Source organism: Propithecus coquereli, unplaced genomic scaffold, assembly GCF_000956105.1.
Source record: "Propithecus coquereli isolate 6110/MARCELLA unplaced genomic scaffold, Pcoq_1.0 Scaffold357, whole genome shotgun sequence".
Taxonomy (NCBI): Eukaryota; Metazoa; Chordata; class Mammalia; order Primates; family Indriidae; genus Propithecus; species Propithecus coquereli.
Genome location: NW_012149252.1, coordinates 1,220,366 through 1,244,443, shown reverse-complemented (window position 1 = coordinate 1,244,443; position 24,078 = coordinate 1,220,366). Strand labels below are relative to the sequence as shown.

Sequence of the window (24,078 nt, the reverse complement as noted above, 5' to 3'; positions counted from 1 at the left end):
TAGCAAGTTGTGGGACCGTCTGAGATAGAAAAGCTAATGCTACTGTCAACTGAGCTAAAGTGTGATCCACTACAACTGAAGTTAATTGTCCTTCTTCAGGTTGACAATGTTATAATTAGATTCCACTTCTGTAGAGATTTGAAGTCATTGCTTAATATGCCTATTTAGGACTCATATTCTTACTGGAAGATAAACTCTTATCTTGTATTATCTAGTCTTTCAGCCTGCAATCTCTTTGTTGTCTTCCTGCCATTACTAGCAACTCATTAGGTAAGCCTCCCTGTTGCTAACCATCTCTGCTGGAATGTATCTTCATTTTTCCATTATTTTTAGAGTCAAATTACAAGCCCAGCAGGGTACTAACTGCATCTAATTGATTTTCTCTATTATCTAACATTTCTGTTGTGCTTAATGTATTTTTTACTATCCTTTAGTATTCTATTTTTTTTTTGCAATACAATTGAGAATTGATATTACCACGAATATTAAAAAAACGGCAATCTCTAAGGCCTCCTTAGCAGATGTGATCTCTTCTTCGGTGGGCTGTACACCAAGCAAGGATCAGAGAATACTGGGAAAGTAAACTCAACTCAGAAGGGACAGAAAAGCAGCGTGAGGTGATGGAAAGAACAGATCCCTGGAAATCTGACTTTGAGCTTTGAATTCACTGTGTAACCTTGGATGAGTCCCTTGAGCTTTCTAGGACCCTGTAAAAGTGAGTGAGTTATATAATTCCAAATATTCCAGTATTCTGATATTTGATTTTACAAAAAGCAAAGAGAGATTTACACCAAGAACAATTTTGTGTGAGGTCACCTAAAAAATTAAAGACCCTTTTTTTTAACCCAAACTGAACATTTAGCTTATCCCATTCTCATTGTATTTCCCAGACAGCATGGCTGTTTATAATTCTTTTCTTACTTTTTATTCTAGCATATATTAATACTTTTAATAAATATATTTCTCCAGTAATCCTCAATCTACCTTAATAATTTTACTATATATATTTTTGGGGCTTTTTGTTTTGTTTTTTTTTTAATATGTAATTTACTTCTCCATGAATAGACTCCTGACTTCTTCCCCGATAGATTATTCTTCCCACCACCTTCTTTTGTGATGGAATCTCTTAAAAAAAATTGGGGGAAGTTGTTATGGTGGTGATGCTGGCATTTTTCTGTAACATTCAGTTAGTATCATACATTTCCAGTGTCCCACAACCTGATTTTCTGTTTTCCTGGGAATAAAAGTATATTTTTTAAGTACCATTTTTAGAGTCATTATGTAGGGATGGAAATGCTTGCATCGTAAATGATCACTTGATTAAATGTTTGCTTACCAAGTCCAGTTCCTACACAAAGTCTATGTCCTTTCCTCAAAGTCACATGACCTTCTTTTCACAGTCCTTGTCTTCTAATTTGTCTATATTTTATCTTTACACTTTTTTTCATTTTATTGCCCTTAGATCTTTAATTCCAGCATCTCAATCTCTTTATATTCTCACTCTTCCCTCCCAAAAATAATGCTAGCACATGCACATCCTTTCCACCAGTGTCCTCAAGACTTCTTCCTGATACCAAGAGCTAAAACTCGACTCAGGCAAAACTGTGAAGAAAGAAATGTGTCTTCGTTAGCCCCTTCGGCCTCCACTTAAAACTGTCCTTCCTTCTCCTTTTGCCACCACCATCTTCTACATGTCTCTCTTGCCCCTCTGGTTGGTCATAATGGATTCAGGTTGGCCTCTGTATTGCCCCAAATTCTGGACTTCCTCTGACCTCACTTCCTGAAACCAAGACTTATCTGTCCTGTGTCCCACTCTCTCAAGGTGCACTTAAGATTGATCGAAATCATTCCATGTCCCAAAATGAACAAATAGCTCATGTAGTCTCTTCCCCTAGGAAAAGTGTAATTACCAGGGGCTTTTTAGAGATTTTGGCTAGATGAGAACAATACAATTATCATGGCGAAAACACTTTTCGCATATCTGATTTCAATCATCTCTAAATATTTCACCATATCCAGCAGAAACTGACTAAAATGAAGAAAAAGTCTGAAGTTAAAACTTGATATACCCACTACTTTACAGATAAGGAAGGGATTTGTCATTAAAATTTCTAAAGATAAAATTTCTCAGTGAAAAACATTTATTCACCTGAGGTTTTGAGTTTTTTAAAAAAATAATTTTTTAGGCAAAAATAGACTTGTAAGGAAAACATACCTCAGCATTCAGATTATTGACATAACAAATACCAGTTTTTAGCTCTCCTATGCTTTTGTGTTTAACTATTGAATTTTCATCACTTATGAACTTTACTGTATGTAAATTTCTTCCTTTCTTCTATACTCCCTTCTCCTGGATTTCCTTTCACCTTTGATCTGAATAAAACAGAACACTCACATTACCCCAAATCCCTCACTAATTTATGTGCCAAGTGTTTTACCGTTTATTAATACAAAGTATTAAACTTTGAAATGCATTAGCATATTTGATTCTTCCTCTACTATGAATTAGATGTGGTAGGGCTCGTGCTCATTTTATAAGCAGGAAAACCTGTGCTTAGAGAAACTGTCATGTGCTATGTAAGTCACATGAGGGACAATGGCAGGAGTCCCAACTCTTGTCCTCTGACCACATCCACACACTCAGGACTGTCTCCCTGCTGAATGCTAAACAGTATCAACCACATGAGTTTCTCTTTTGTGTTTACTTTTCCAGTTAAAAAACAAATAAAAATATTAATAAGTTTGTAATTTTATGTCTAAACCCACACCCATGCAATCGCATGATGCCTTAAAATTTTAAACCTTATCCACCAAATTCACAAAAGTAAGTGAAAATCTACTTTCTTCTCTTAACACACTCGTCAGAACACTCGAGTAAGGTGTCAGGCACTGTAAGCAAGCCGTGAGATGAGGTGCATAGATAAAATGTTGGTTTCTATGACGTATATTATTTGCATAATATTTATATTACTCATTCAAGGCTGGGAATTACCACTCTAAAATAAAGTATCTTGAATGCCTTTTTGAACTTCCCTTGTTTTCAAACATTCTTCTGAATATGTGACAATTTCTCAATCTTCCTGGACTCTACCTGGTGACGATCTAATAGCTGATTTTGTAATTTAACAAGCAAATATTTAGGGAAGAGCACAAAAAAGATGTTGCAACGAATAAAGAGGAAACAGACTGTATCAGGAAACGTAAGTGATTCAATAATACTCTTAAAACATGGCACGTATTAGTCTTGTTTGGCATTTCCAGGAGATGACTTTTAGATACTGAAATTTCTTAAAAGCTTTCCTATACTAACAGCCTTCAAACTATTTTTGCTCTAAATCTTACCTTTCAGCCAAGCTTATTATTGCTTTTGGTTTTCTAGTACATTTCTTCCCACTTATTGTACCTTTCAAATGATACTTTGTTTTCCTTCATCTCATCTTTAAGTAAATTCATTAAGAAAAATTCTGAAAGCGTTTTGGCCTGAACCTGGAATTCAACACTAGTTCCAATTCAACCACTAACAAGGCACATCCTTTTCTTTGCCTGGAGCATGTCCTGGTTTTACTCTTTTAATTTACTGAACTCAAAAGACTGCTTTTGGGGCATGTTAAGACTCGCTCTATTAGCCATAAGACAGATAAAGGGATGAATTCTAAATATCTTAATTCCTGCTTTGAAAAATGCCTTTAAACTCTCTTATTTTTACCTTTCATTAAAATCACATTTTAGGATTGCCTGGAGTAATGCCCTGTACCCCACACTCCCACCTTTTTTTTTTTTAACTCACCGGCTGCCTTTTAACACCTAGCCAATTTTTCCAGACCAGGATCCGAAGCTGATGGCATTGGGAAACCATCCTTCAAATGCTCGGAATAAGAGACTTCCTCTTTTTTTCTCCACTCCTCAAAAGAAGAATTGATGCCCCGTCCAACTTGCTGTGTGTCAGTGGGTCGGTAGCCTTTTCATGGCATAGCTTCTTTGGGGGCTGGGGTAAGAAACCCACAGTTCTGTTTCTGCTGGCTTTTCCCGTGTGGTTAATCCTTAGCCAAGAAGCACTTCTCAACCAACTCTTCTTCCAACAGAAGGACTCAGATCGGTGTGTTTCAGTGGCTTGTGCTTGTTTTAAAATAACATCCAGTTGCTGCTTGTTGCATGAAGTCTGGATTCCAGTGAGAATGAGTATTGTTTAGATAATGCCCCACTGTAAAAAAAAAAAAAAAGGAGCTGAATCCACACCTCCTACTCTCCACGAAATTAACTGCCTATCCACACCTCAGAGAACATGTCACCTGCACTGGACTCGTCATAGGAATTAGGTGGTACCCTTGTCAGGCCAGTAGGACTTGTCCTACATTCTCTTGTCTTCTTCCCTGCACATAGTGTCTGCTCTAGCAGAGGCAGGGCACAGAGATCATTTGACAGACTCTGGGCACAGAGACTCTTATAATATTTAAAGTGTCATTAACGTGTTTTAAGTCAATAAGGCCAGCACTCAGCTGAAAATCTCTGAACCTCAGCCCATCGTTAGCTACAATAGGGAAAGTATCCATCTTTTTACCCTGAGGCCGAATGCTTTGATTTGGGGGAAAGTGACTATGTTGGCTAGGTCCCACCTTCTATCACAATTTACTAGGTTAGGTATGATGCAGAAAATGAAAAGTAGGCTGTAGGTGACATAAATGACAAATAGGACATTCTCTCATTTGGGGGTGGCAATTCATGCATCTATTACAGGAAAGCCACATTGTTTCAGGCTGTTATGTTTAAAGGGGACATAGGCTGACCCGGGATATTTCTATCTCCTCTTCCCAGGATATACTCCTCCCTCTCTAAGCCCCTACCTTTCACAATTATCCCCAAGTTGACACCTTCCATCTTAGATAGACCCCATAGGACACACTCTTTCCTGCCTTTGACTCCAGCATAATTCTTTGTTGCTATCTCAAGGAACTTACATTTTTTTTGCCTTGTTGTTATTTTTGTATGTTTAATTTTCCCACTAGATTGTAAATTCTTTGAGGACAGGAATTATTTTATATCACAGTAATTTATGTATGATTAGTGCTCAGTAGCTGCTGCTGAATACCATTGAATACAGGATAGGAGCCAGGGCTGGTTGGGTGAAGCTCTCCTTTGGTCCTCACACCTTGCCCTGGATAATCCAGACTCTACTTGCAAAATCGGTTAAAGCATCGTTTGGGCTCTGCCTTCAACCCTGGAGTAAATGCCGGTTCAGCTGCCTGGTCTCCATGCTGACTCTGCAAAGTCGATGGCAGCCGGCCTGGGACTGACAGCAGCCATGGTGGCACATGCCCATTACGTCAACTGTGGCTCTGCCCCTCTTGGGATGAGTCTCTGTAAGTGCAACTCCCACCAGACAGTCCATCCTGAATATCTAGACTTGGACCCTTTAATTTTTTTCTCTTCAAAGTGGAAGACAAGGTATTCTTCATCTGAGGGCCTCCAGGATAACACCCTCCTTCAACACACTGGGGATGCTATACCCCAGATTTGTCTGTCTTTCACGATCTTTATGGGTAACTTGAGCTCCTGCTTTCCTGCCTCCTTTCTCTGCCGCCTGCCACAGTCTACAAGTCACTCACGGTTTGGTTCACAAATAAAGATTACTTAGTTGTGAAGACGTTGAGATTTGGAGATGTTACTCTACATACTGAGGGACATTACAAACATAGGCGCTTTATGTAGTCAGGTTACTCCAGGTTAAAAAGTACTGACTCATCGTGTGGCTGATGTAGGTCAGAAGTCAGCTTGAAAAGTCCCAAATGGATTCTCCCAGCAGCTGCTGACCACTTCTCCAGTGTGATTGTAGAGTTGTTTAGTTTTTGTTGTTTGTTTAACTTTGGTTAAGGCTCTCTCAGGCTGTTCTCTTACCCAGATACCTTCATCCACCATTTCTAATTTTCTAATAAACACGACTTTTTACTTGAAGGTGCACCCTGCCACAGCTCCAAACACCACATACACTTTCTTGGATGCTGAGGTAATCTTTCACAAAACACAATTCAAAGTAATTTAAATTGGGGCACATAGACGATCAGGCCTTCAAATTTTATCCCATTCTAAATAGTTAGATCTCGGCATCTATATTGATCATATCTGCTTCTAGCATCATTTTTAAATTTTCAAATTTCTTTTAAAAGGGAATTTTTAAAGATGTTTAAAAATTGTAGAAAAGTCATTGCCTAACATTTATCTTGGAAAGCTATAGCTTACCCAAATCAGGAATCATAAACTGTTCACAAGAGAGCCTAAAGTAATTACTAGACCAACCAAAAGGAATCGGGAGAAATAATGTGCAAGGAGGTTAAAGATTCTATCTTGTTTGCACATAGGAGGATGTAGCTCTGTACTCCACTCCTGACTGGAGGTTGGGGTACTGCCTGCAGACACATTAGAATTTCCCCTTGCGGGAAAAGAAGACAATTGGTAACCAGAAATAATCTGTACTCAGGATACATAGCTGCCAAAAAAAAAAAAAAAAAATGTAAAAATGCAAAAAGCTAAGCTGAGCAGCAAATAAATAGAGGCAAAGTTAAAACAATACAATACATGAAAAAAATTGTTTATTGGTAAGCTGTTACATGTTTTATTCTCATAGTTGTACCAAGAAGTTGATATTATTCTACTTGGCATGGCTATGGGGCCACACTCTGCACAGTCATGCCAACACTTCTGCCAAGGCCGGCAGACCCAAATTGTATTTTTTTTTTTTTGAGACAGAGTCTCACTGTGTTGCCCAGGCTAGAGTGCCATGGCATCAGCCTAGCTCACAGCAACCTCAAACTCTTGGGCTCAAGTGATCCTCCTGCCTCAGCCTCCCGAGTAGCTGGGACTACAGGCATACACCACCACACCCGGCTAATTTTTACTATTTTTAGTAGAGACAGGGTCTCACTCTTGCCCAGGCTGGTTTTGAACTCCTGAGCTCAAGTGATGCTGCCACTTTGGCCTCCCAGAGTGTTAGGATTACAAGCGTGAGCCACTGCTCCCAGCCCAGACCTAAGTTGTCTTTAAGGATGACTTCCAGGTCTTAATACATAATGTGTACCTACATTCCCTTTCTTTGCGGTTGGTGATTCTACTCTTTAGAGATCAACAAGTGCATCCCTTAATAAAGCAAGGAATCATCATATCTCCCTGAACTTAGGCAGTATTTGCTTTTTTTTTTTTTTTTTTTTGAGACAGAGTCTCACTGTGTTGCCCAGGCTAGAGTGCCGTGGCGTCATCCTCGCTCACAGCAACCTCAAACTCCTGGGCTCAAGAGATCCTCCTGCCTCAGCCTCCCGAGTAGCTGGGACTACAGGCATGTGCCACCATGCCCGGCTATTTTTTCTATATATTTTTAGTTGTCTAATTAATTTCTTTCTATTTTTAGTAGAGACGGGGTCTCGCTCTTGCTCAGGCTGGTTTCGAACTCCTGAGCTCAAACAATCCGCCCACCTCGGCCTCCCAGAGAGCTAGGATTACAGGCGTGAGCCAGCGCGCCTGGCCTGCAGTGTTTGTTTTTGTATGCTCATTTTACCAGCAGTAAAAACAAATATATAGCTTTATCATGGAATTCCAGGATTCTGGAGTTCCACTTTCCTGGGCTCTTGTCAACAACAGGTCAGCGAGCCCAAATTTAACTAAGCTTTGCCCTGAACTGCTTTTGAGCATAGATGGTCATGCTTCTGAGGTTGCTCTTATCTGGAGTCCTCTGGGATCACTTTGCCTGCTGAACATAGTTAGGACAATGGATCTACCAAAGCTGCATAATTGTGTGACTGCTGGACCCCATGAACATCGAATGTGGCAGCTTTTGTCAGTCAACCAGTCACACAGCACACTTCAGGACCAGGGCAAGAGGGAGTCAGTCCAACCACGGATAGGATATTGATGTGGCCGAAACACATTAATTTGTTTAAATAGTATTTATTAAAGATCTATATTAATAGTAATAATAAAAGTAATTACTAGACTACAAAGCCCTGTCTGTTTAACTTGTCACTGTATAATAGGAATCTAGCACAGGTCCTGCACCCATAGTAAGCGGTCAATTATTGCTTATTGAATAACTGAGTAGCAAACATTTGCTAAGTACTTATTGAATCATCATAGGAGACCTATGACAAAGGAAAACTGTCCCTGTCTTCATTTTCAGAGGAAGAAAGAAAGTGACATTTAGAGGGGGTTTTTCCTGATCCTCTAGGGGCCTATAAATCATTTGTGGAATTTTTTTTAAAAAGTACACACATAAAAAATGATTACCAAAATGAGAGCACAAAGAATAACTGCTCTAGGACTTCAGGAAAAGGAAGGCTCCTCTTTTAGGTTTCTTGGTAGAACATCAAAGCACTCCCCAGCCTGGCTCGTGCAGCTTTGTCAGCTCTGGCTCTCCCCCGTCAGCCATCCCTGCTGCCATCTGCTCTAAGGCCTTAGATGAGGACTGTTCACTTTCAGCTTAAATCATGCTGTCCCCTCTGCCCAAAATGAAACCGTGCTCATCCTCCAATGCCTGACTCAAGTGTTACTTCCTCTCTGAAGCCTTTTCCAGCACTTCCGCCCACCACACCCCTATCCCTGGCTGAATTAATCACCCCTTCATCTGTTTTCCCATAAACCTTTGTTCACACAGATTGCCAACTCCCTTGTTACCTTCTATTATAGTTGGTCTGCCTACACTCGGGCCCCTTGAATACAGGTACCATATCTTATGTAACACCAGGAGTTGGAGATTATTTCTGTATTCCTGGAGAACGGTGAGAACTCTGACCTGACTAGATCTAAGAGCTGGTTTAAAGCAGGAGAAGGTAAGAGTGAGGGACCGAATGCTAAATAGAAGATGCCATATTGAGGATTTAGAATGAGAAGTTCCTGTCAACTCTTCCGAAGAGATAGAGTGATAAAATTGGTGCTGTGGGAAGATGAAACCGTTAGTAGAATGAGACATTGATTAACATTGAGACCTGAAACCCCTTTTTTAAACAGAAAAAAATGTGAGTTGAATTAATGATGAAGTCAAATAGTTTAGGAATTTTAACAGCAACTAGACCATAATTTTATTCCTTCCCTCCAAACTGGTTTATGTCCATATCATCAGTGACAACTTACCGATTTTTTTTAGCCATTAATTGACTTTACATTAAGGTACTACGGGATGTTCATCACCTACAGGATCTAATCTTTGTGATAAACCTATGAGGTCAATATTATTGTCTCTACTCTATAGAGGAAGAACCATAGGTCAAGTAACTTCCTGGGGTCACACAGCTAATTAGTGTCAGAACAGTGATTTGAATGCAGGCTCTGTGTCTGCAAAGCCCGTTCTCCAGTAGGCCCTCTAAAAGCAAGTATGGATAAGGAAACATGGCAAATGCATGATTTAACCCAGGTGGAAACGTCAATAAGTTGGGAAATTAAAGCTAACTCATAGCAAAAATAACAGCATCCCTCCTTTACAAAGAGGGTGGGGCTCCACCCGAGGATTAAGATAATGAGGCATCAATTGCTAATATCTTATTACCTAACATCTACCTGTGATGGAAGGCATTGATAGCCAATGCTATGAAGCAGGTAGGTGTGAGGAAGGTATCAGATTCAAGATTTTCAAGTGTTTTATCAGCACTGAGACACTCCAATGATAATGTAGACAGAAGAAATCATGTCAAGAAGCAACTGGTAAAAATCTGATCCACAAAACCAGAAAGCAAGGCATATTTTAAGGGAGCTTAAACAAGATTCACTCACTTCAAGCTAATTTCAAGGCATTTTGTCTGTCCAAGGCAGTATGATAGCACAGAATTCCTCATCACAAATAACACAGTCATGTCAGGGAGCCAGCTTGGTAAACCTACCTATTATCTCACTTCCCATTGAGCCATGTGAGTGTGGGAACTTCAGGGTGATTTCCAATCTTGCAAAAAAAAAAAAAAAAAGAAATTACTCATCCACGCATGCAGGGTGAGTAATAATATGCTTGGTTAAACTGGTAAAGTATGTTGAATGAATTAATTTTACTACATGTGTCACTGTAATCTTGTGGGGAGAAGAAGCAATGGAAAGTTGTAAAATTTGGCACTCTGGGTCAACCTATTAAAACTGAAGGAAAGATTTGAGGTAGGATAGTAAGAAAAATCACTCCTCTTTTTTCAATGTAAGTTTTAATCAGCTTTCCACTTTAGAGGAAAAAATGAAAATAAAAAATATTATTGTTTTCTTCTCCTCAACTTATATTTCCCCCCTCATAAAACCTAAAGGAGTTTAAAAGATAAATCTATGTATTTATCTAGCATCACTTATTTCTTCATGGGAAAAAGCAAAACAAACCAATTTCTGCATGTGTTTTAGTCTTTGATGACTGGCCTATTCCCAAAGCAAATAAAAAAGGAATATCAAAAATATTAAAGATGTCTATGTTTACATGACAGCGTGCATTCTCTAGAGTACAATGGAAATTATCTTAGAAAAGACGAGTTTTCTTAAATAAGCTAAAAAATTATCATTCTTAGCATTTTAAAATTACAACTTTCAGTATAAGAAAAATAAATCACCCAGTTGTCTGTCCCTTCAATCTTGAATAACACACAGTTTTTCTATACATTTTCTGTGTGCAGTTACTATTGAGTTACTTTGAAAGGGTAAGATTAGGGGAGAAAGGACTGGCCAGTGATTTCAATTCAAATCAACAATAAAATATTTTAGTTGAAAAGTCTAATCATGCAAGCACTAATTGGTCAGCAATATTTTGGAAGTAGAGGAGAAGAGAAGATATCAGGGAGAAATTAAAGGAAACAACTCATTCTCATGCATGTTGGTACCTGATGGTTTGACTCCTGAACAAAAGAATGTTTTTTTTAAATAGGGTAGAATTAATTCACTAGTCCACACTCAAAAATATCCATTTAAGTATGTATTTATATAGACAAAAATATATACCCATATACGCTTCTTTACCGATACGTAGCTAGAGACACAAAGCATACGCATAATAATGTAAAGAAACATTCACACAATTTCAGCCATTAGATAGGCACACATGGATTGTAAATGTGAAGAAAATGGTATATTGTAAAAATGAAACATCTGGCTCTCCAGATATGCATTTTCATGAGTATTTTAATGATAGCATGTGACAAACAGAGCATATGGCCATGTTATCAGTAAAGTCTTGCTGCAAAGAACTGGACAGATATTTTGAACCAAAATTTTATGGTGTATAGATTTGCCCATAGTATTTTCCTAAGCACATCAATTCAAAAACATTCTAAATTAGATAATTGCACATTCATTAATTTTTATTATGATTATGAACATTGAGTTTATATTTTAACCCTTTTCTAAGGGGGAATTACATATAACACAAAATGAGTTTATTTCTATCTAAAACAACAATTTGAAGACAGTAATGAAGGTAAGCTTTCCCATTCTGTTACTACCTACGCTTTTCTTTCTAGACTGTAGAATTGTTTTGAAAGCTGGTTATGATCTATAGATAGATGTTAATAAAAAAAGAAATTTGTCCAAAACTCTCTTGAGAGCCTTGCACAAACTTTCCTACCACTGAGGCTGTTACGGGAAACACAATCCTCCAGCTTGACCTTCAAATCTTCAGCCTTCCTCCAATAATGAAAGTTCATTGCTTGGAGCAAACAACAAGTACAAGTATTTTGTGTAGCACAAGGAGCTGCTGAAACTGGAGTTCTGTGGAGACAGTGGTTCTGTAACCCAAAAGGTCATTGGCAAGATGCCGTTTTGATAAAGCAACTTCTTCATTCCCTAAATTAGGGGCCACATGAGAAATGTCAAATCGTGTTGAATGAGAAGGCACTAACTTACTGCAAGGGATGAGGATGCCACAAGAGCTTGTTTAAAGGGAAGTTGTTTTGACTAACAGGGAAGCAGAGAATTTGGGGGAAAGGGCCAAGGGCCACTCTACCACTTCCTGTGAGGCTGATTTCGGACAGCCAATTGCTTTCTCTAGACAGTGAGGTAATAGTTGCTTTTAGTACACAGATTTGTTGGTGAATTGTACTAAAAAGGCGAAACAAATGTAAATAGCCTAGACGTGAGTTGAGGCCTCTCTGCACCCCCAGTTCCTGCGTCTACACAGTGGCTTGGGTTAACACCCTACACAACCTAGATGAAAACTCAATTTATTGGTGGTATATTAATTGAAAACAAAGCAACACAAAACAAAACAAACAAAAAAATCACACACAAAGTATTTGGTGAGTTTAGTTCCTTATTGGAGATGAGTGGAGTCACAAGTTGTACAATGTGTGGCCTTTCACAATCTCCCAAATTTTCCCCTTCTTTCTCTCCCCCTTTCATCTTCTTCTCTTTACTCCATTCTTCCTTCTCCCTTTCTGGGGCAATTAAATTCTTCTCTTTTGTTGTGCTGAGTAGTTTTGCACCTTCTCTGGAGCTTTGGTACATCCTGACGTCCAGACTCCAGGGGAATAATTTCCATCCAAGCCCATCAGTCATGAGAATAAAGCCTGTTCTGTTTTTCTCTCCATGAGAAACTCTGGAAGCAGCTCCTAAAGGAGTAAAAATTTCACCAACTCTTTACAGTTAATTACTATTATTATTGGCTAAAATAATGCTTGATCACTTAGAACCTTCAGAACAATGACAATCAAGGAAGATAATGAGCTTAATTCCACAGCAATTATTTCAAACTCAAAGCAATATTCAATTATACATCAGGACGTATGAAATCTTGTTACTTTCTATTTTTCCTTATACTCAAGGCAGTTTGAGTAGATGTGTAAACCCCTCTGGGATCCATGACATATTCTCAGGGGCTCATAAATTCTTTTTGAAGATTGAATATTTTGATGCTTTCATATTTATAATATGCTTTGAATAATTAAAGTAAGTCTATTCTGTTTCATCTGGATGACTCTGTATGAACAATTAAATATGAAGTGATCATCTGGTAGAAATGCTTAACCACTTAGTAAGTTAATAAGATCATCTAGTAAGTTAATAAGATCATTCTTATGTCCTAATGTAAAAATGACAGCCATTGTTACATATCTATTATTGTAACTCAAACTCAAAAGAATTGTTAAATTCCTTTATACATTACAAAAGTAATACTCCCTTTAGCAATGATATTTCATAACTAAAATTTTTCTTTTTTATATTAAGTTTTTGATTTGACATCATGATATAGTGAAGCATAGTAAATACTACTTTAATTGCAGTGAGTCAGTGAGAAAAGAAGGTGGACTTAATACAGAGATTATATATTCACAGTGGTATTAAACAAATGCATTCAAGTGTTTTTTTGTTTTGTTTTGTTTTGTTTTTTAAGTTGTGTTTCAGCACAGAGCTGGCCAGCAGACTGATAAAGGACATCAGCAGTAAATAACTTGTTTGGGACATTCTAAAAACGATTTGTGAATAAATCAAAGTTTCTTGGTTATAGAAGAGAAGATTGCTCTTTGGAAGGTTCTCATTAAATATAAAGTCTGAATTAGCAAACAAAGCCTAAGAGTAATTAATAGCATTATGTATGACTTATATTAACATGCATTTCTTACATTTAGAATATACAGACTATACTGACTCTTTCTTGTAGGTTAGAATCAACCAATTAATTATCCAAAAATATCAGGTAAATATTCACAGTGAATCCCTATGATTAAAGGGATAAAGAATAGAAAATTAGAACATGAGCAACACTGAGAAACTCTGGGAACAAACAGTTTGAGACCTGTGGTGATCTTTTGATGTGTTAACTTGTCTAGGCTAAGCCCCCAGTTATTCAATCAAAAGCTAATCTAGGTGTTGCTGTAAAGGTATTTTGTAGATGTGGTTAAAGTCCATAATCAGTTAATTTTAAGTAAGGGATATCACCTTGGTTTTTCTGGGTGGGCATGATTCAATCAGTTGCAAGGCTTTAAGAGTGAAACGAAGGCTTCCCTGATAAAGATGTTCTGCCTGTGGCTATTAGATTCAGCCCCAGAGTTCCAGCCTGCCCTTCCTGATATCCTGCCCTACAGATATCAGACCCACCAGGGGAGTGCTCACAATTGCATAAGCCAATTCCTTGCAACAAATCTCTTAATGTTTATCTCCTGCTGATTCTGCTTCTCTCATTGAACCCTGATTATTACAGGGCCCCAATGACCTAATGACATGCAAATGTTCAGCACTCATAAGGAATTGACATCCAACAACTATTTTAATCTAGTAGGTAGGTATTTGAACTTGGTAGGTATTTGAAAATTAATACCTCATTAAAAGAAAAACTCTTGATTTTCCAACAGTTTCTGAAACAGCTATGTCTGTATTCCAATAATTGAAGAGGAAGAAAAAGAACTTGCCTTTAATAATTTTCTTTAAAAGTGGTATTTGTATACACAAGGAGTGCAATGCGCACTACCCGAAGGATGGACATATTTGAAAGACGGACTTGGAGCAGGGGAACCAAGGGCAACACACGTAACCTAAACATCTGTACCCCCATAATATGCTGAAATTAAAAAATAAATAAATAAATAAAAGTGGTATCTCCTTCTTATGAAGTAATGCTGTTGATCTCAAAACTGGGAAGTTTTGAGCAATTGCTGTAAACTTTATTGAATGAGCAATAAAGAGGCTGCAATGTAGGTAAACTTCAGTACTAGACTAATAGTCTTGGCAAATGGCCATTAGTGGTGGGAACTGACATGATGCCCAAACCATCAGATAGAACGGTCTCAGGCATTACAAGGCTGGAGAAGAGGCAAAGTTTGTCACTCTAACAGAGACCAGTGAGGATTCAGAATGAATGTGGGTCTGTGACTCTCCCGTTGCCCAAATCTCACCCACACCTTGGCCCCTCATACTTCAAGATCATAAAACCAAATCTCAATAAATCCCATTACCATTTTAAAGAGAATCACAGTGGCTGAGAAGAAACATAAAATACTAAGCATTTATCCCAAAGACACTGAGCCATCATAAAGAGATTACATAAACTGGAAAAGACTGTTAAACTGAAAACTACCAAGTTTGTAGACTTGTCTTTCTTCCATGTTATCCAATGAAGTAAAATCTTGAAAGGAAGACCTGATCTATTAGAGGAAAGAAAGAAACTATTAATATATTTCAGTCATACACTTAATGACAGTGTATGTAAATTTTCAACCTTTGTTATATAAAGTGTTCTGGGCTCTTTTACTGAAAGACCTGGGATTGAGTATTCCATCCAAATAATTTCCCAAAACTTGTTCCGCAGTTCATATCTAGGAATATACCTTTTATTTTATAACTGTAAAAGGAGAAAGGAATTTTATTGAAAATGAAGCAAAATAGAAAAATAATGTAAGGGAATGCATGGTATCTGCTCCTTTTCAGACAATCTATACTGAGTTCGAGTCACTGAAGTCACAGAGTTCAGAGTCAAAAAAAAATTTTGTGAAACTCTTAGCACAAGCAGATTTTCTTTGATGCCCATGTGGTAAATATGTAGCATAAGAATAAAACAACGGGTCTGGTCTTTCTGCCAAACAAGTTTAAGAGCCATTTATAATCAGGAATTAAGACTCTGAGTCTTTGGACATCAAAACTTCTGGCAAAATGCAAACTTTGAGGGAAGAAAAAACAGACAAAAGGGATCTCAAGCAATCCAGAACATTCCCCTGAAGCAGCTGTAGTTTCATAAGGTTTGGCACTAGTTCCTCAGTGAGCAGGAAATGGAGTTTCATCTCCGAATTCACTAATGGCCTTATGCAGTAGAACTGTCCTGAAGTTTGTTTTTGGCCTCATTATTTGACCCAAATCTGTTTTCTAGCCTCAGCCTCTGGAAGATGAAGAGTTGACTACCTAAGCGAATGCCGTATCAGACATCCCTGAACCTGCGTGTGATCGATCTGTGTGCCATCATGTATGTTATCAATATACCTAATCAGAATTACATTGTCAGTAATATAAATATGACAAGTCATTTGGATTTATTATTATTAACTGAATTGTTCTTTTCAAATGTTGGTAAAATTTCAAGATGTACATTGAAATGAAACCTGTTTATGTGTTTGTTGTATTGAGATTCCATGTCCATTGAAATACAAAAGTATATTTATCACAGCAAGAGTAAAATTTTACTACTATAGTATGCTTTGAAAGCTGTTAACTTAATATACAAAAACAACTCTTAAGAAGTTTGACATAGTTAGGTAAATAGGAAAATATATTGACAATAAATCTAAATGTTAAAAGAAAATACACAACCTTGCTACCTTTAGAAAGACTATTGCAGTAACTAGCCTCCAAGATGGCACCCAATGATCCTCACCTGCTGGTATTCATGTCCTGGTATAGTGTTTTCCCATATTGAACAGGACTAACTTCTATAAATAATAATTGTGTGGTGATTAATAACATGGTAAATAATTTTTCTAGGGCTGTAGACATTGAGGCTTCCACCTTTCTTTCTCTTGAATTACCTTTTCTAGAGGAAGCCAGCCACCATGTTGTGAAGACACTCAAGCAGCCTGTGGAGAAGCCCATATGAGGAGGAAATGAGGCTTCCAGTCAACAACTAGCACCAACTTGCTAGTCATTTGTGTGAGCCAGTTAGGAAGCGATCTTTCAGCCTCAGTAAAAGTTTCAGACAACTAAAGCCCTAGCCAACATCTGGACTGCAATCTCAAGAGAGAACCCAAGCCAAAGCTGCCATGATAGGACAATTTGAGCTTTTAACCCACAGAAACTGTGAGGATAATAAATGTTAATTATTGTTTTAAACCACTAAGTTTCAGAGTAACTTCTGATGCAGCAATATATAACTATTACAAATATAATAGTTCTTCACCCAATACATTTTCATTAAATAATAATAAACAAAACAGACTAATTGAGGTTATATTATATGATAATTCTAATCTTTTTAGAATTTCCTAATATGCTGGACTTATAATATTAAATAAAATAACTTTTAAGAATTACACTTAACTTTTAGTTATTTAGTTACATTTAGGCCTTAAATATTTTAAAAGAAAGTCTTAGTTTGGAATTCTTCATATTCAGAGAGGAGAAATTGAAAAAATGTCAGCTTTGCTTCTTTAGAATTTCAGTAGAAGAAAAACTTCCAAAATTGTATCTAAAAATATCCATGATAAATTATCTTTGATCTAGTGATAATGAAAACTATCAATAAAAGAAAATATTAAAGAAAAATGAGATACTCCAAACACAGTTTGTTCTCATTAATCAAACTGCAATATAATAGGCTTTGAAAGATTGTTTTTTAAAAAAACTTTTTCTACAGTTCAGAGTCGAAGAAGACTAAAATGTAAACAAAAAGCTATAGATTTCAAAATACTTTCTATAGTTGAAGATGAAGAATTTTTAAGATTTGACCAGATATGAATCCTAGGTACAAAGTTCTTTCTAGAAAACATGTTGCTGCACATTTTTTTCCTGAATTATGTCATATTATTAGTTATGTTATAATTTTCCCAAATTGTATTATGTTAATTATATGACTATTACATGAATTAAACTGTCAGTAATATTATACAATGTGCTATGTGTATGTTCAGAAAGTAAGCAGAAGAGCATAATATAGCAAGATCACTGGACATAAAGAGAAAGTTTATTGGGGCCCTCTCATCCTTCTTCTACCACAAATAATCCAATTCATAAGAATACAGAAGATTTGAGAATTGCTTTGTCATATTCTTATACAAGATGCTCAAGGAAAAGGAACAGCAAGTATTGGGTGTTACATATTACATAAGTCGTTTCAACAATAACAAAAAAAGCCTTCCTATTGTACTTTGCTGTTAGCAAGTACACATAGCAAGACTTATTACCAATGAATGAATGATTGTTTGCCAAAAGAAAGGACTTTATATGCTGGAACTTGCTGAAAAAAGTAAGTGTTCAGATGATCAGGCAAGGACTTCTCACATGTTATCTGAGGATTCGTTCTAATGAGATTTGTTCCACAAGGGTGGCTAGATATAATAAGAACAAACCTTTTGCGGCTGGAGGGTAATCTAGATGAACTATTCTGAATACTGCAGTGTCACCTATGTAGGAGACTGGTTCATTTTTAACTTTTGGTTGCCTTAGAAGGGTTGAAGAACTCTTCAGAACTCTAAGGAATGTACCCTTGAGCCCCTCTGTCCTCACAAAATGAGGAAATAAAATAGTCAGTACAAGAAGTAGAGACATCATAGTGGTATAATGGCACAATGAGAATGTAGGAGCTCAGGGCTTTAATTAACGCTCAATACTTTGCAAATTATGCTGTGAATGGAGAATTGGAAGACTGCAGTTGTTGCAGAAATTGCTCCAAAGTGCCATTGAAGCCTCAGATAGTATGGGGTCATGATTAACAGCCTGAGATCCAGAGTCAAGGTTTGAATCCTGATCCACCAACTTGGTGACCTTGAACCAGATATTTAACACACCTACTTCATATGTCTGTAAAATGGGCCTGCTAAAATCCTGCCTCCAGAATTATTATAAGGGTTAATGATGTAAGCCGCATCAAGTGTCTAGCACAGTATATATAGCATTCATTAAATGACAAGCGAGTGGAAAAAAAGTCTTTTTGAACAGTTAGTTACTTAGAGAAAGAAAGAAACTTGGATAGTGATGGATCTGCGGAATAAAATTGGCTCACCCTCAACCTGAAGAATCCTGCCCTGCTCAGGAGAGAAGGCCTCAAGTGGCCACTTCTCAGCTCTCAGATTCCCCAGGCATCCTGTATCACCCGAGGTCAGGTCTTAGTTTCTGTCCTCAGTGTGGCCAAGCTCAGGTTCTGTGTGTGTGTTTACCTGCTGTGCCTGGAGAGTAGCCACACTGTGACCCATTTTTCTGTGGCCCCAGGAAAATGGGCCGAAAAGGAGAGGTACCTGGTGGAGGTGGGGCCAAGTACTCTAGGGCCCCCCACTTCTAGCAGGTATGTATGTGATGTCAGGACTTTGGGGGACACACATTACTACACCAGGCAGAGTGCAGAAAATAGAGAATTGTGGGACAATCTGACCGCCTGAGTCCTCCAAAAGCGTCCCAGCTCAGTGGGAGTAAAAGTGGGCATCCCACAGGGGCCAGGGGACCCGACCCTCCCCCACCACAGGGGCTGTCCCCTGCTTGGTGAAACCTTCCCTGGTGGGAATTGCAGCCCCACAACACTCCCGTCCTTCTTTTTGTTCCTCCGTGGCACGCATCACTGTGTGACATGCTCTGTTTTACCTATTTATGTATTTTACAGCACACGCCCCCCAAAAGTAAGCTCCATTAAAACAAGTGTTATTCCCCCATCTTAAGTGCTTAGGAAGTACCTGACACATAGTGGGTGCTCAATATTTGTTGATCGAATAAAATAATATACTGTATGTGCAAAAAAAAAAAAAGAAAAAGGACTCCTCATATGCTGCCTGCTCCCAAAACTCTCTCCTTAGTCCAGGAGAGAGCAGTCCAGGGAAAATTTTTCCAGGAAAATTCTGAAATTGATTGGTACGCAGTGAATGCTGAGATACAGGAAGAAATTAAGAAAATATTCTGTTTTCTTTAAAAACAGTTACAATGTGTCATCACCACATTTCTGAAATCCAATGTTTAAGGAACAAACATGTTTCAAGTGGTAGAGACGGAATAGCAGGCTGGAAGATTTCAGAGACCTTGATTTCCCCATTTGTGATATCTGTACAACAGTGAATATGCAAGAATATACAGCAAATATCCCATTTCATAGTGCCATTTTTCATTTTTGTTGTCTTTTAAAACTTTCTGCAATAGTTTGAAATAATTTTAGGCTTACAAAAGAGTTGCAAAAAATAGTACAATGTGTTCCTATACACCCTTCACCCAGCTTCCTCACTGTCGCATAACCATAGTACAACCGTCAAAACCAGGAAATTAACATTTATCATTGGCACGATATTGTTCACTAAACTACAAACTTTGGGATTTCCCCCATTTTCCCATGAAAGTCCTTTTTCTATTCCAGGATCCCGATCCAAAATCCCACAATGCAAGTTGTTCACACGTCTCCATACTCTCCTCCAATCTGTTACAATTCCTCTTCCGTAAGGAAGTGTTATTCCTTGTCCACCATTTGTATATTTATTCAGTTATTTATTTATATCAATGTGGATACTTATTTTATGTTTTTGCCTCTCTATATGATGGTAGCAGGTAATTTTTTAAGAATTTGTTTACTTATTTAAATTTTTATGTATTAATTTTCTTTTTTTATTGGTACATAATACTTATACATATTTGTGAGGTACATGTGATATTTTGTTACATGCATAGGCTGTGTAATGATCAAGTCAGGGTATTCGGGGTGTCCTTCATCTCAAGTATTTATCATTTCTATATGTTGGGAACATTTCAAGTCCTCTCTTCTAGTTATTTTGAAATATATAATACATTGTTATTAACTATAGTCATTCTACTCTGCTGTTGAACATTAGAAACTTATTCCTTCTATCTAACTCTATGCTTCTAGCCATCAACCAACCTCCCTTCTATCTCCCCCTACACACACACCCTTCCTAGTCTCTGGTATCTATCATTCTACTCTCTACTGCTGTGAGATCAACTTTTTTAGATCCCACATGTGAGTGAGAACATGTAATATTTGTCTTTCTATGTCTGACTTATTTCACTTAACACAATGACTTCCAGTTCCATCCATGTTGCTTCAAATGACATGATTTCATTCTTTTTATGGCTGAACAGTATTCCATTATGTATATATTCCACATTTTCTTTATCCATTTACTCACTGATGGACACTTGGGTTGATTCCTTATCTTTGCTATTGCGAATAGTGCTGTAATAAATATGGGGTGCAGGTATCTCTTTGATATATTGATTTCTTTTCCTTTGGATAAATACCCAGTAATGGGATTGCTGGATTATATGGTAGTTGTATTTTTAGTTTTTTGAGAAATCTCTATATGCATATTGAGAACGCTCTCAATATGGCGCCTTGCTGTAACTGCTTAGGCTGGAGGGGGCACCCCAGCATGAGCTCCCTCTCTGGAACAGTGCTTTGGTACAGTCTCCAGGCAGCTCCCTGTATTAGTCTTGGGCCCACAAGGATTTGGGGAGCTTCTCTAGGCTCCCAGCTGATCCCACAGAGCAGGCTGCTTCCTTTCCCTCTCCTTCCTAGCTTGAATTCCAGCGTTCTCTGGTAGATGATGTATTGGAAGTGTGATTATCTACTCACTGTTTTGGTTCTTCTTTTTGGAGGGGGCCAGTACCAGGTGCCTCTAGTCAGCCATCTTGAAGCCCTCACATCTAGACTTTATTTTTTTAAAGCAGTTTTAGATTCATAGCAAAATTGAGAGTAAGGTACAGAGATATCCCATATATCTACTTACCCCCACACATGCATAGCTAGCCCCAGCAGAGAGTTACATTAGTTACAATTGATGAACCTTCACTAATACGTCACTATCACCCAAAGTCCGTATTATGTTAGGGTTCATTCTTGATGTTGTACATTCTATAGGTTTGGACAAATGCATAATGGCATGTATCCACCATTATAATATCATTCAGAGTAGCTTTACTACCCTAAATATCCTCTGTGCTCTGCCTATTCACTCCTTCCTCCCCCCAAACCCCCAGCAATCACTGATCTTTTTACTCTCTCTATAGTTTTGTCTTTTTCAGAATGTCATATAGCTGAAATCATGCAATATGTAGCCTTTTCAGATTGGCTTCTTCTACTTAATAATATGCATTTACACTTCTGCATGTCTTTTCATGGCATAACAGATCATGTCTTTCTTTTTTTTTTCTGTTTTTTAAGACAGTGTCTTGCTCTATTGCCTGTGCTAGAGTGCAGTGGCACAATCACAGTTCATTGCAACCTCAGACTCCCGGGTTCAAAGGATTCTCCTGTCTCAGCCTCCTGAGTAGCTGGGTCTACAGGTGTGCACTACCATGCCCAGCTAATTTTTCTATTTTTTGTAGAGACAAGGTCTTGCTCTTGCTCAGGCTTGTCTCAAACTCCTGACCTCAAGAGACCTGCCTACCTAAGCTTCCCAAAGTACTAGAATTACAGGCATGAGTCATTGCACCTGACCTAGCTCATTTCTTTATAGTGCTGAATAATATTAATATTTCATTGTCTGGATGTACCACAGTTTATCCATTCACTTACTGAAGGACATCTTAGTTGTTTCCAAATTTTTGCAATTATGAATAAAGCTGCTGTAAACATCTGTGGGCAGGTTTTGTGTGGACACAAGTTTTCAACTCCTTTGTGTGTTATTTCTTTGGGTGAATAACAAGGAGAATAATTGTTGGATCATATGGTATGAATATATTTAGTTTTGTAAGAAACTGCCAATCTGTCTTTCAAAGTGGCTGTACTATTTTGCATTCCCACCAGCAATGGATGAGAGTTTATGTTGCTCCTACATTCTTGCCAGAATTTGGTATCTCCGGTGTTCTAGATTTTGGGCATTCTAACAAGTGTGTAGTGGTATCTCATTGTTGTTTTAATTTGCATTTCCCTGATGACGTATCGTGTGGAACATCTTTTCATATGCTTATTTGCCATCTATATCTTTTTCTGGTGTCTTTTAAAAGTCTTTGGCCCATTTTTTGATCAAATTTTTCTTTATTGTTCACTTTTAAGAATTCTTTGCATATTTTTGATAACAGTCCCTTATCAGATATGTTTTTTGCAAACATTTTTCTTCAATCTGTGTCTTCTCTTTAAAGGGTCTTCTGCAGAGCAGAAATTTTAATTTTAGTGAAATCCAAATTATTAATTCTTTCTTTCATGGATCGTGCCTTTGGTGTTGTGTCTAAAAAGTCAGAGCTAAACCCAAGGTCATCTAGATTTTCTTCTATATTATCTTCTAGGACATTTATAGTTTTTCTCTTTACATTTAGGTCTATGATCCATTTTAAGTTGATTTTGTGAAGGGTATAATGTCTGTGTCCAACTTCATTTTTTTTTACATGTGGATGTCCAGTTGTTCCAGCATCATTTGTTAAAAGGATTATTTTTTTCTTAATGTATTACTTTTGCCATGTTTTCTATACTGTAGTGTTATAAAGGTGAATTTATATTACCGTGTTCCCACCTACAGTTACTAATTGAAATTCTTCAGTAAAGAAATGTTAACCCTTGTCCACCATTTGTGTATGTATTCAATTATTTATTTATATCAGTATGGACTCATGGATATTTGTTTTATTCTTTGGGTTGACTTCAATTACGTTTAACTAATTATTTTTGGTTTTATAAAGTCCTGAGTTAAAGATGCCTGGACTAAGAGGACCCAATGTGAAGGCTTAAGTCAAAATTCTGGAACCCAGTACAGTTCCAACATGTAATGGAATTCTTTACAGAGTTTTTTATTTTTTTTTTTTAAGTGTGTGTATTCTGTGCTAGACTTGCTTACAGATATTTAATAGATTTTTTGAATGAATTAGTAATTTCTTATCGCTGAACACTTATTAAGGCATCAAGGTATAATACGTAACTATCTCAAATAAAGATTTTGCCCCTGCCAATAAACATTATGGAGCTTACATTATAGCAGAATTTGATTCCATCATGAGTAGCCATGACTAAAGAGCCTGAAGTTTCTATCTGGGAAACAGTGTTAACATCACCATTATATCATATGTCAAGATGTTAACCTTGATTAAGATAATATCTGCCAGCTTTCTCCACTGTAAAATTACTAATTTGGGTGAGGTACTTTGAGACTATGCAAATATCCTATTCCTCCTTAAACTTTCTTTCATCCACAATTTTACCCACTAAGTCACTTTTCAAGACTTTTATTTAGTTGATTCCAGGATCCAAAGAGTTCAAAATACTTTGACTAAGTTGTGGTAAAATTAAAAATCTCTGTAGGAAAATGTACTCGTCTAACAGAGTATAGAGGTTTAGGTAAAAATGAACATAATTTCAATGAAGCCCAAGACTTCTTTCTGTCACCAGATGTTTTAGTTAAAAACAAGTAAATGACTTTTGCCCGAATTTATCTAGATCATTACAATTGAATGACCAAGAAGTAAAGTTATATGCTTTGCCAGCATTTCAAAGACAAGTTTCAGTATCTATTACAATATCTTTTTATGATATGA

General features: G+C 37.4%; 1 protein-coding gene across 1 annotated transcript in view; it reads right to left on the bottom strand.

The window, feature by feature from the left end:
- The window catches only part of ABCA12 (ATP-binding cassette, sub-family A (ABC1), member 12), a 203,578-nt gene extending 199,722 nt beyond the window's left edge, over nt 1-3,856 (bottom strand). Inside the window, 1 exon segment of the mRNA XM_012651460.1 lies at nt 3,788-3,856. Coding sequence (XP_012506914.1) covers nt 3,788-3,856 — 69 coding nt within the window.
- Between the last annotated feature and the right edge of the window lie 20,222 nt (nt 3,857-24,078).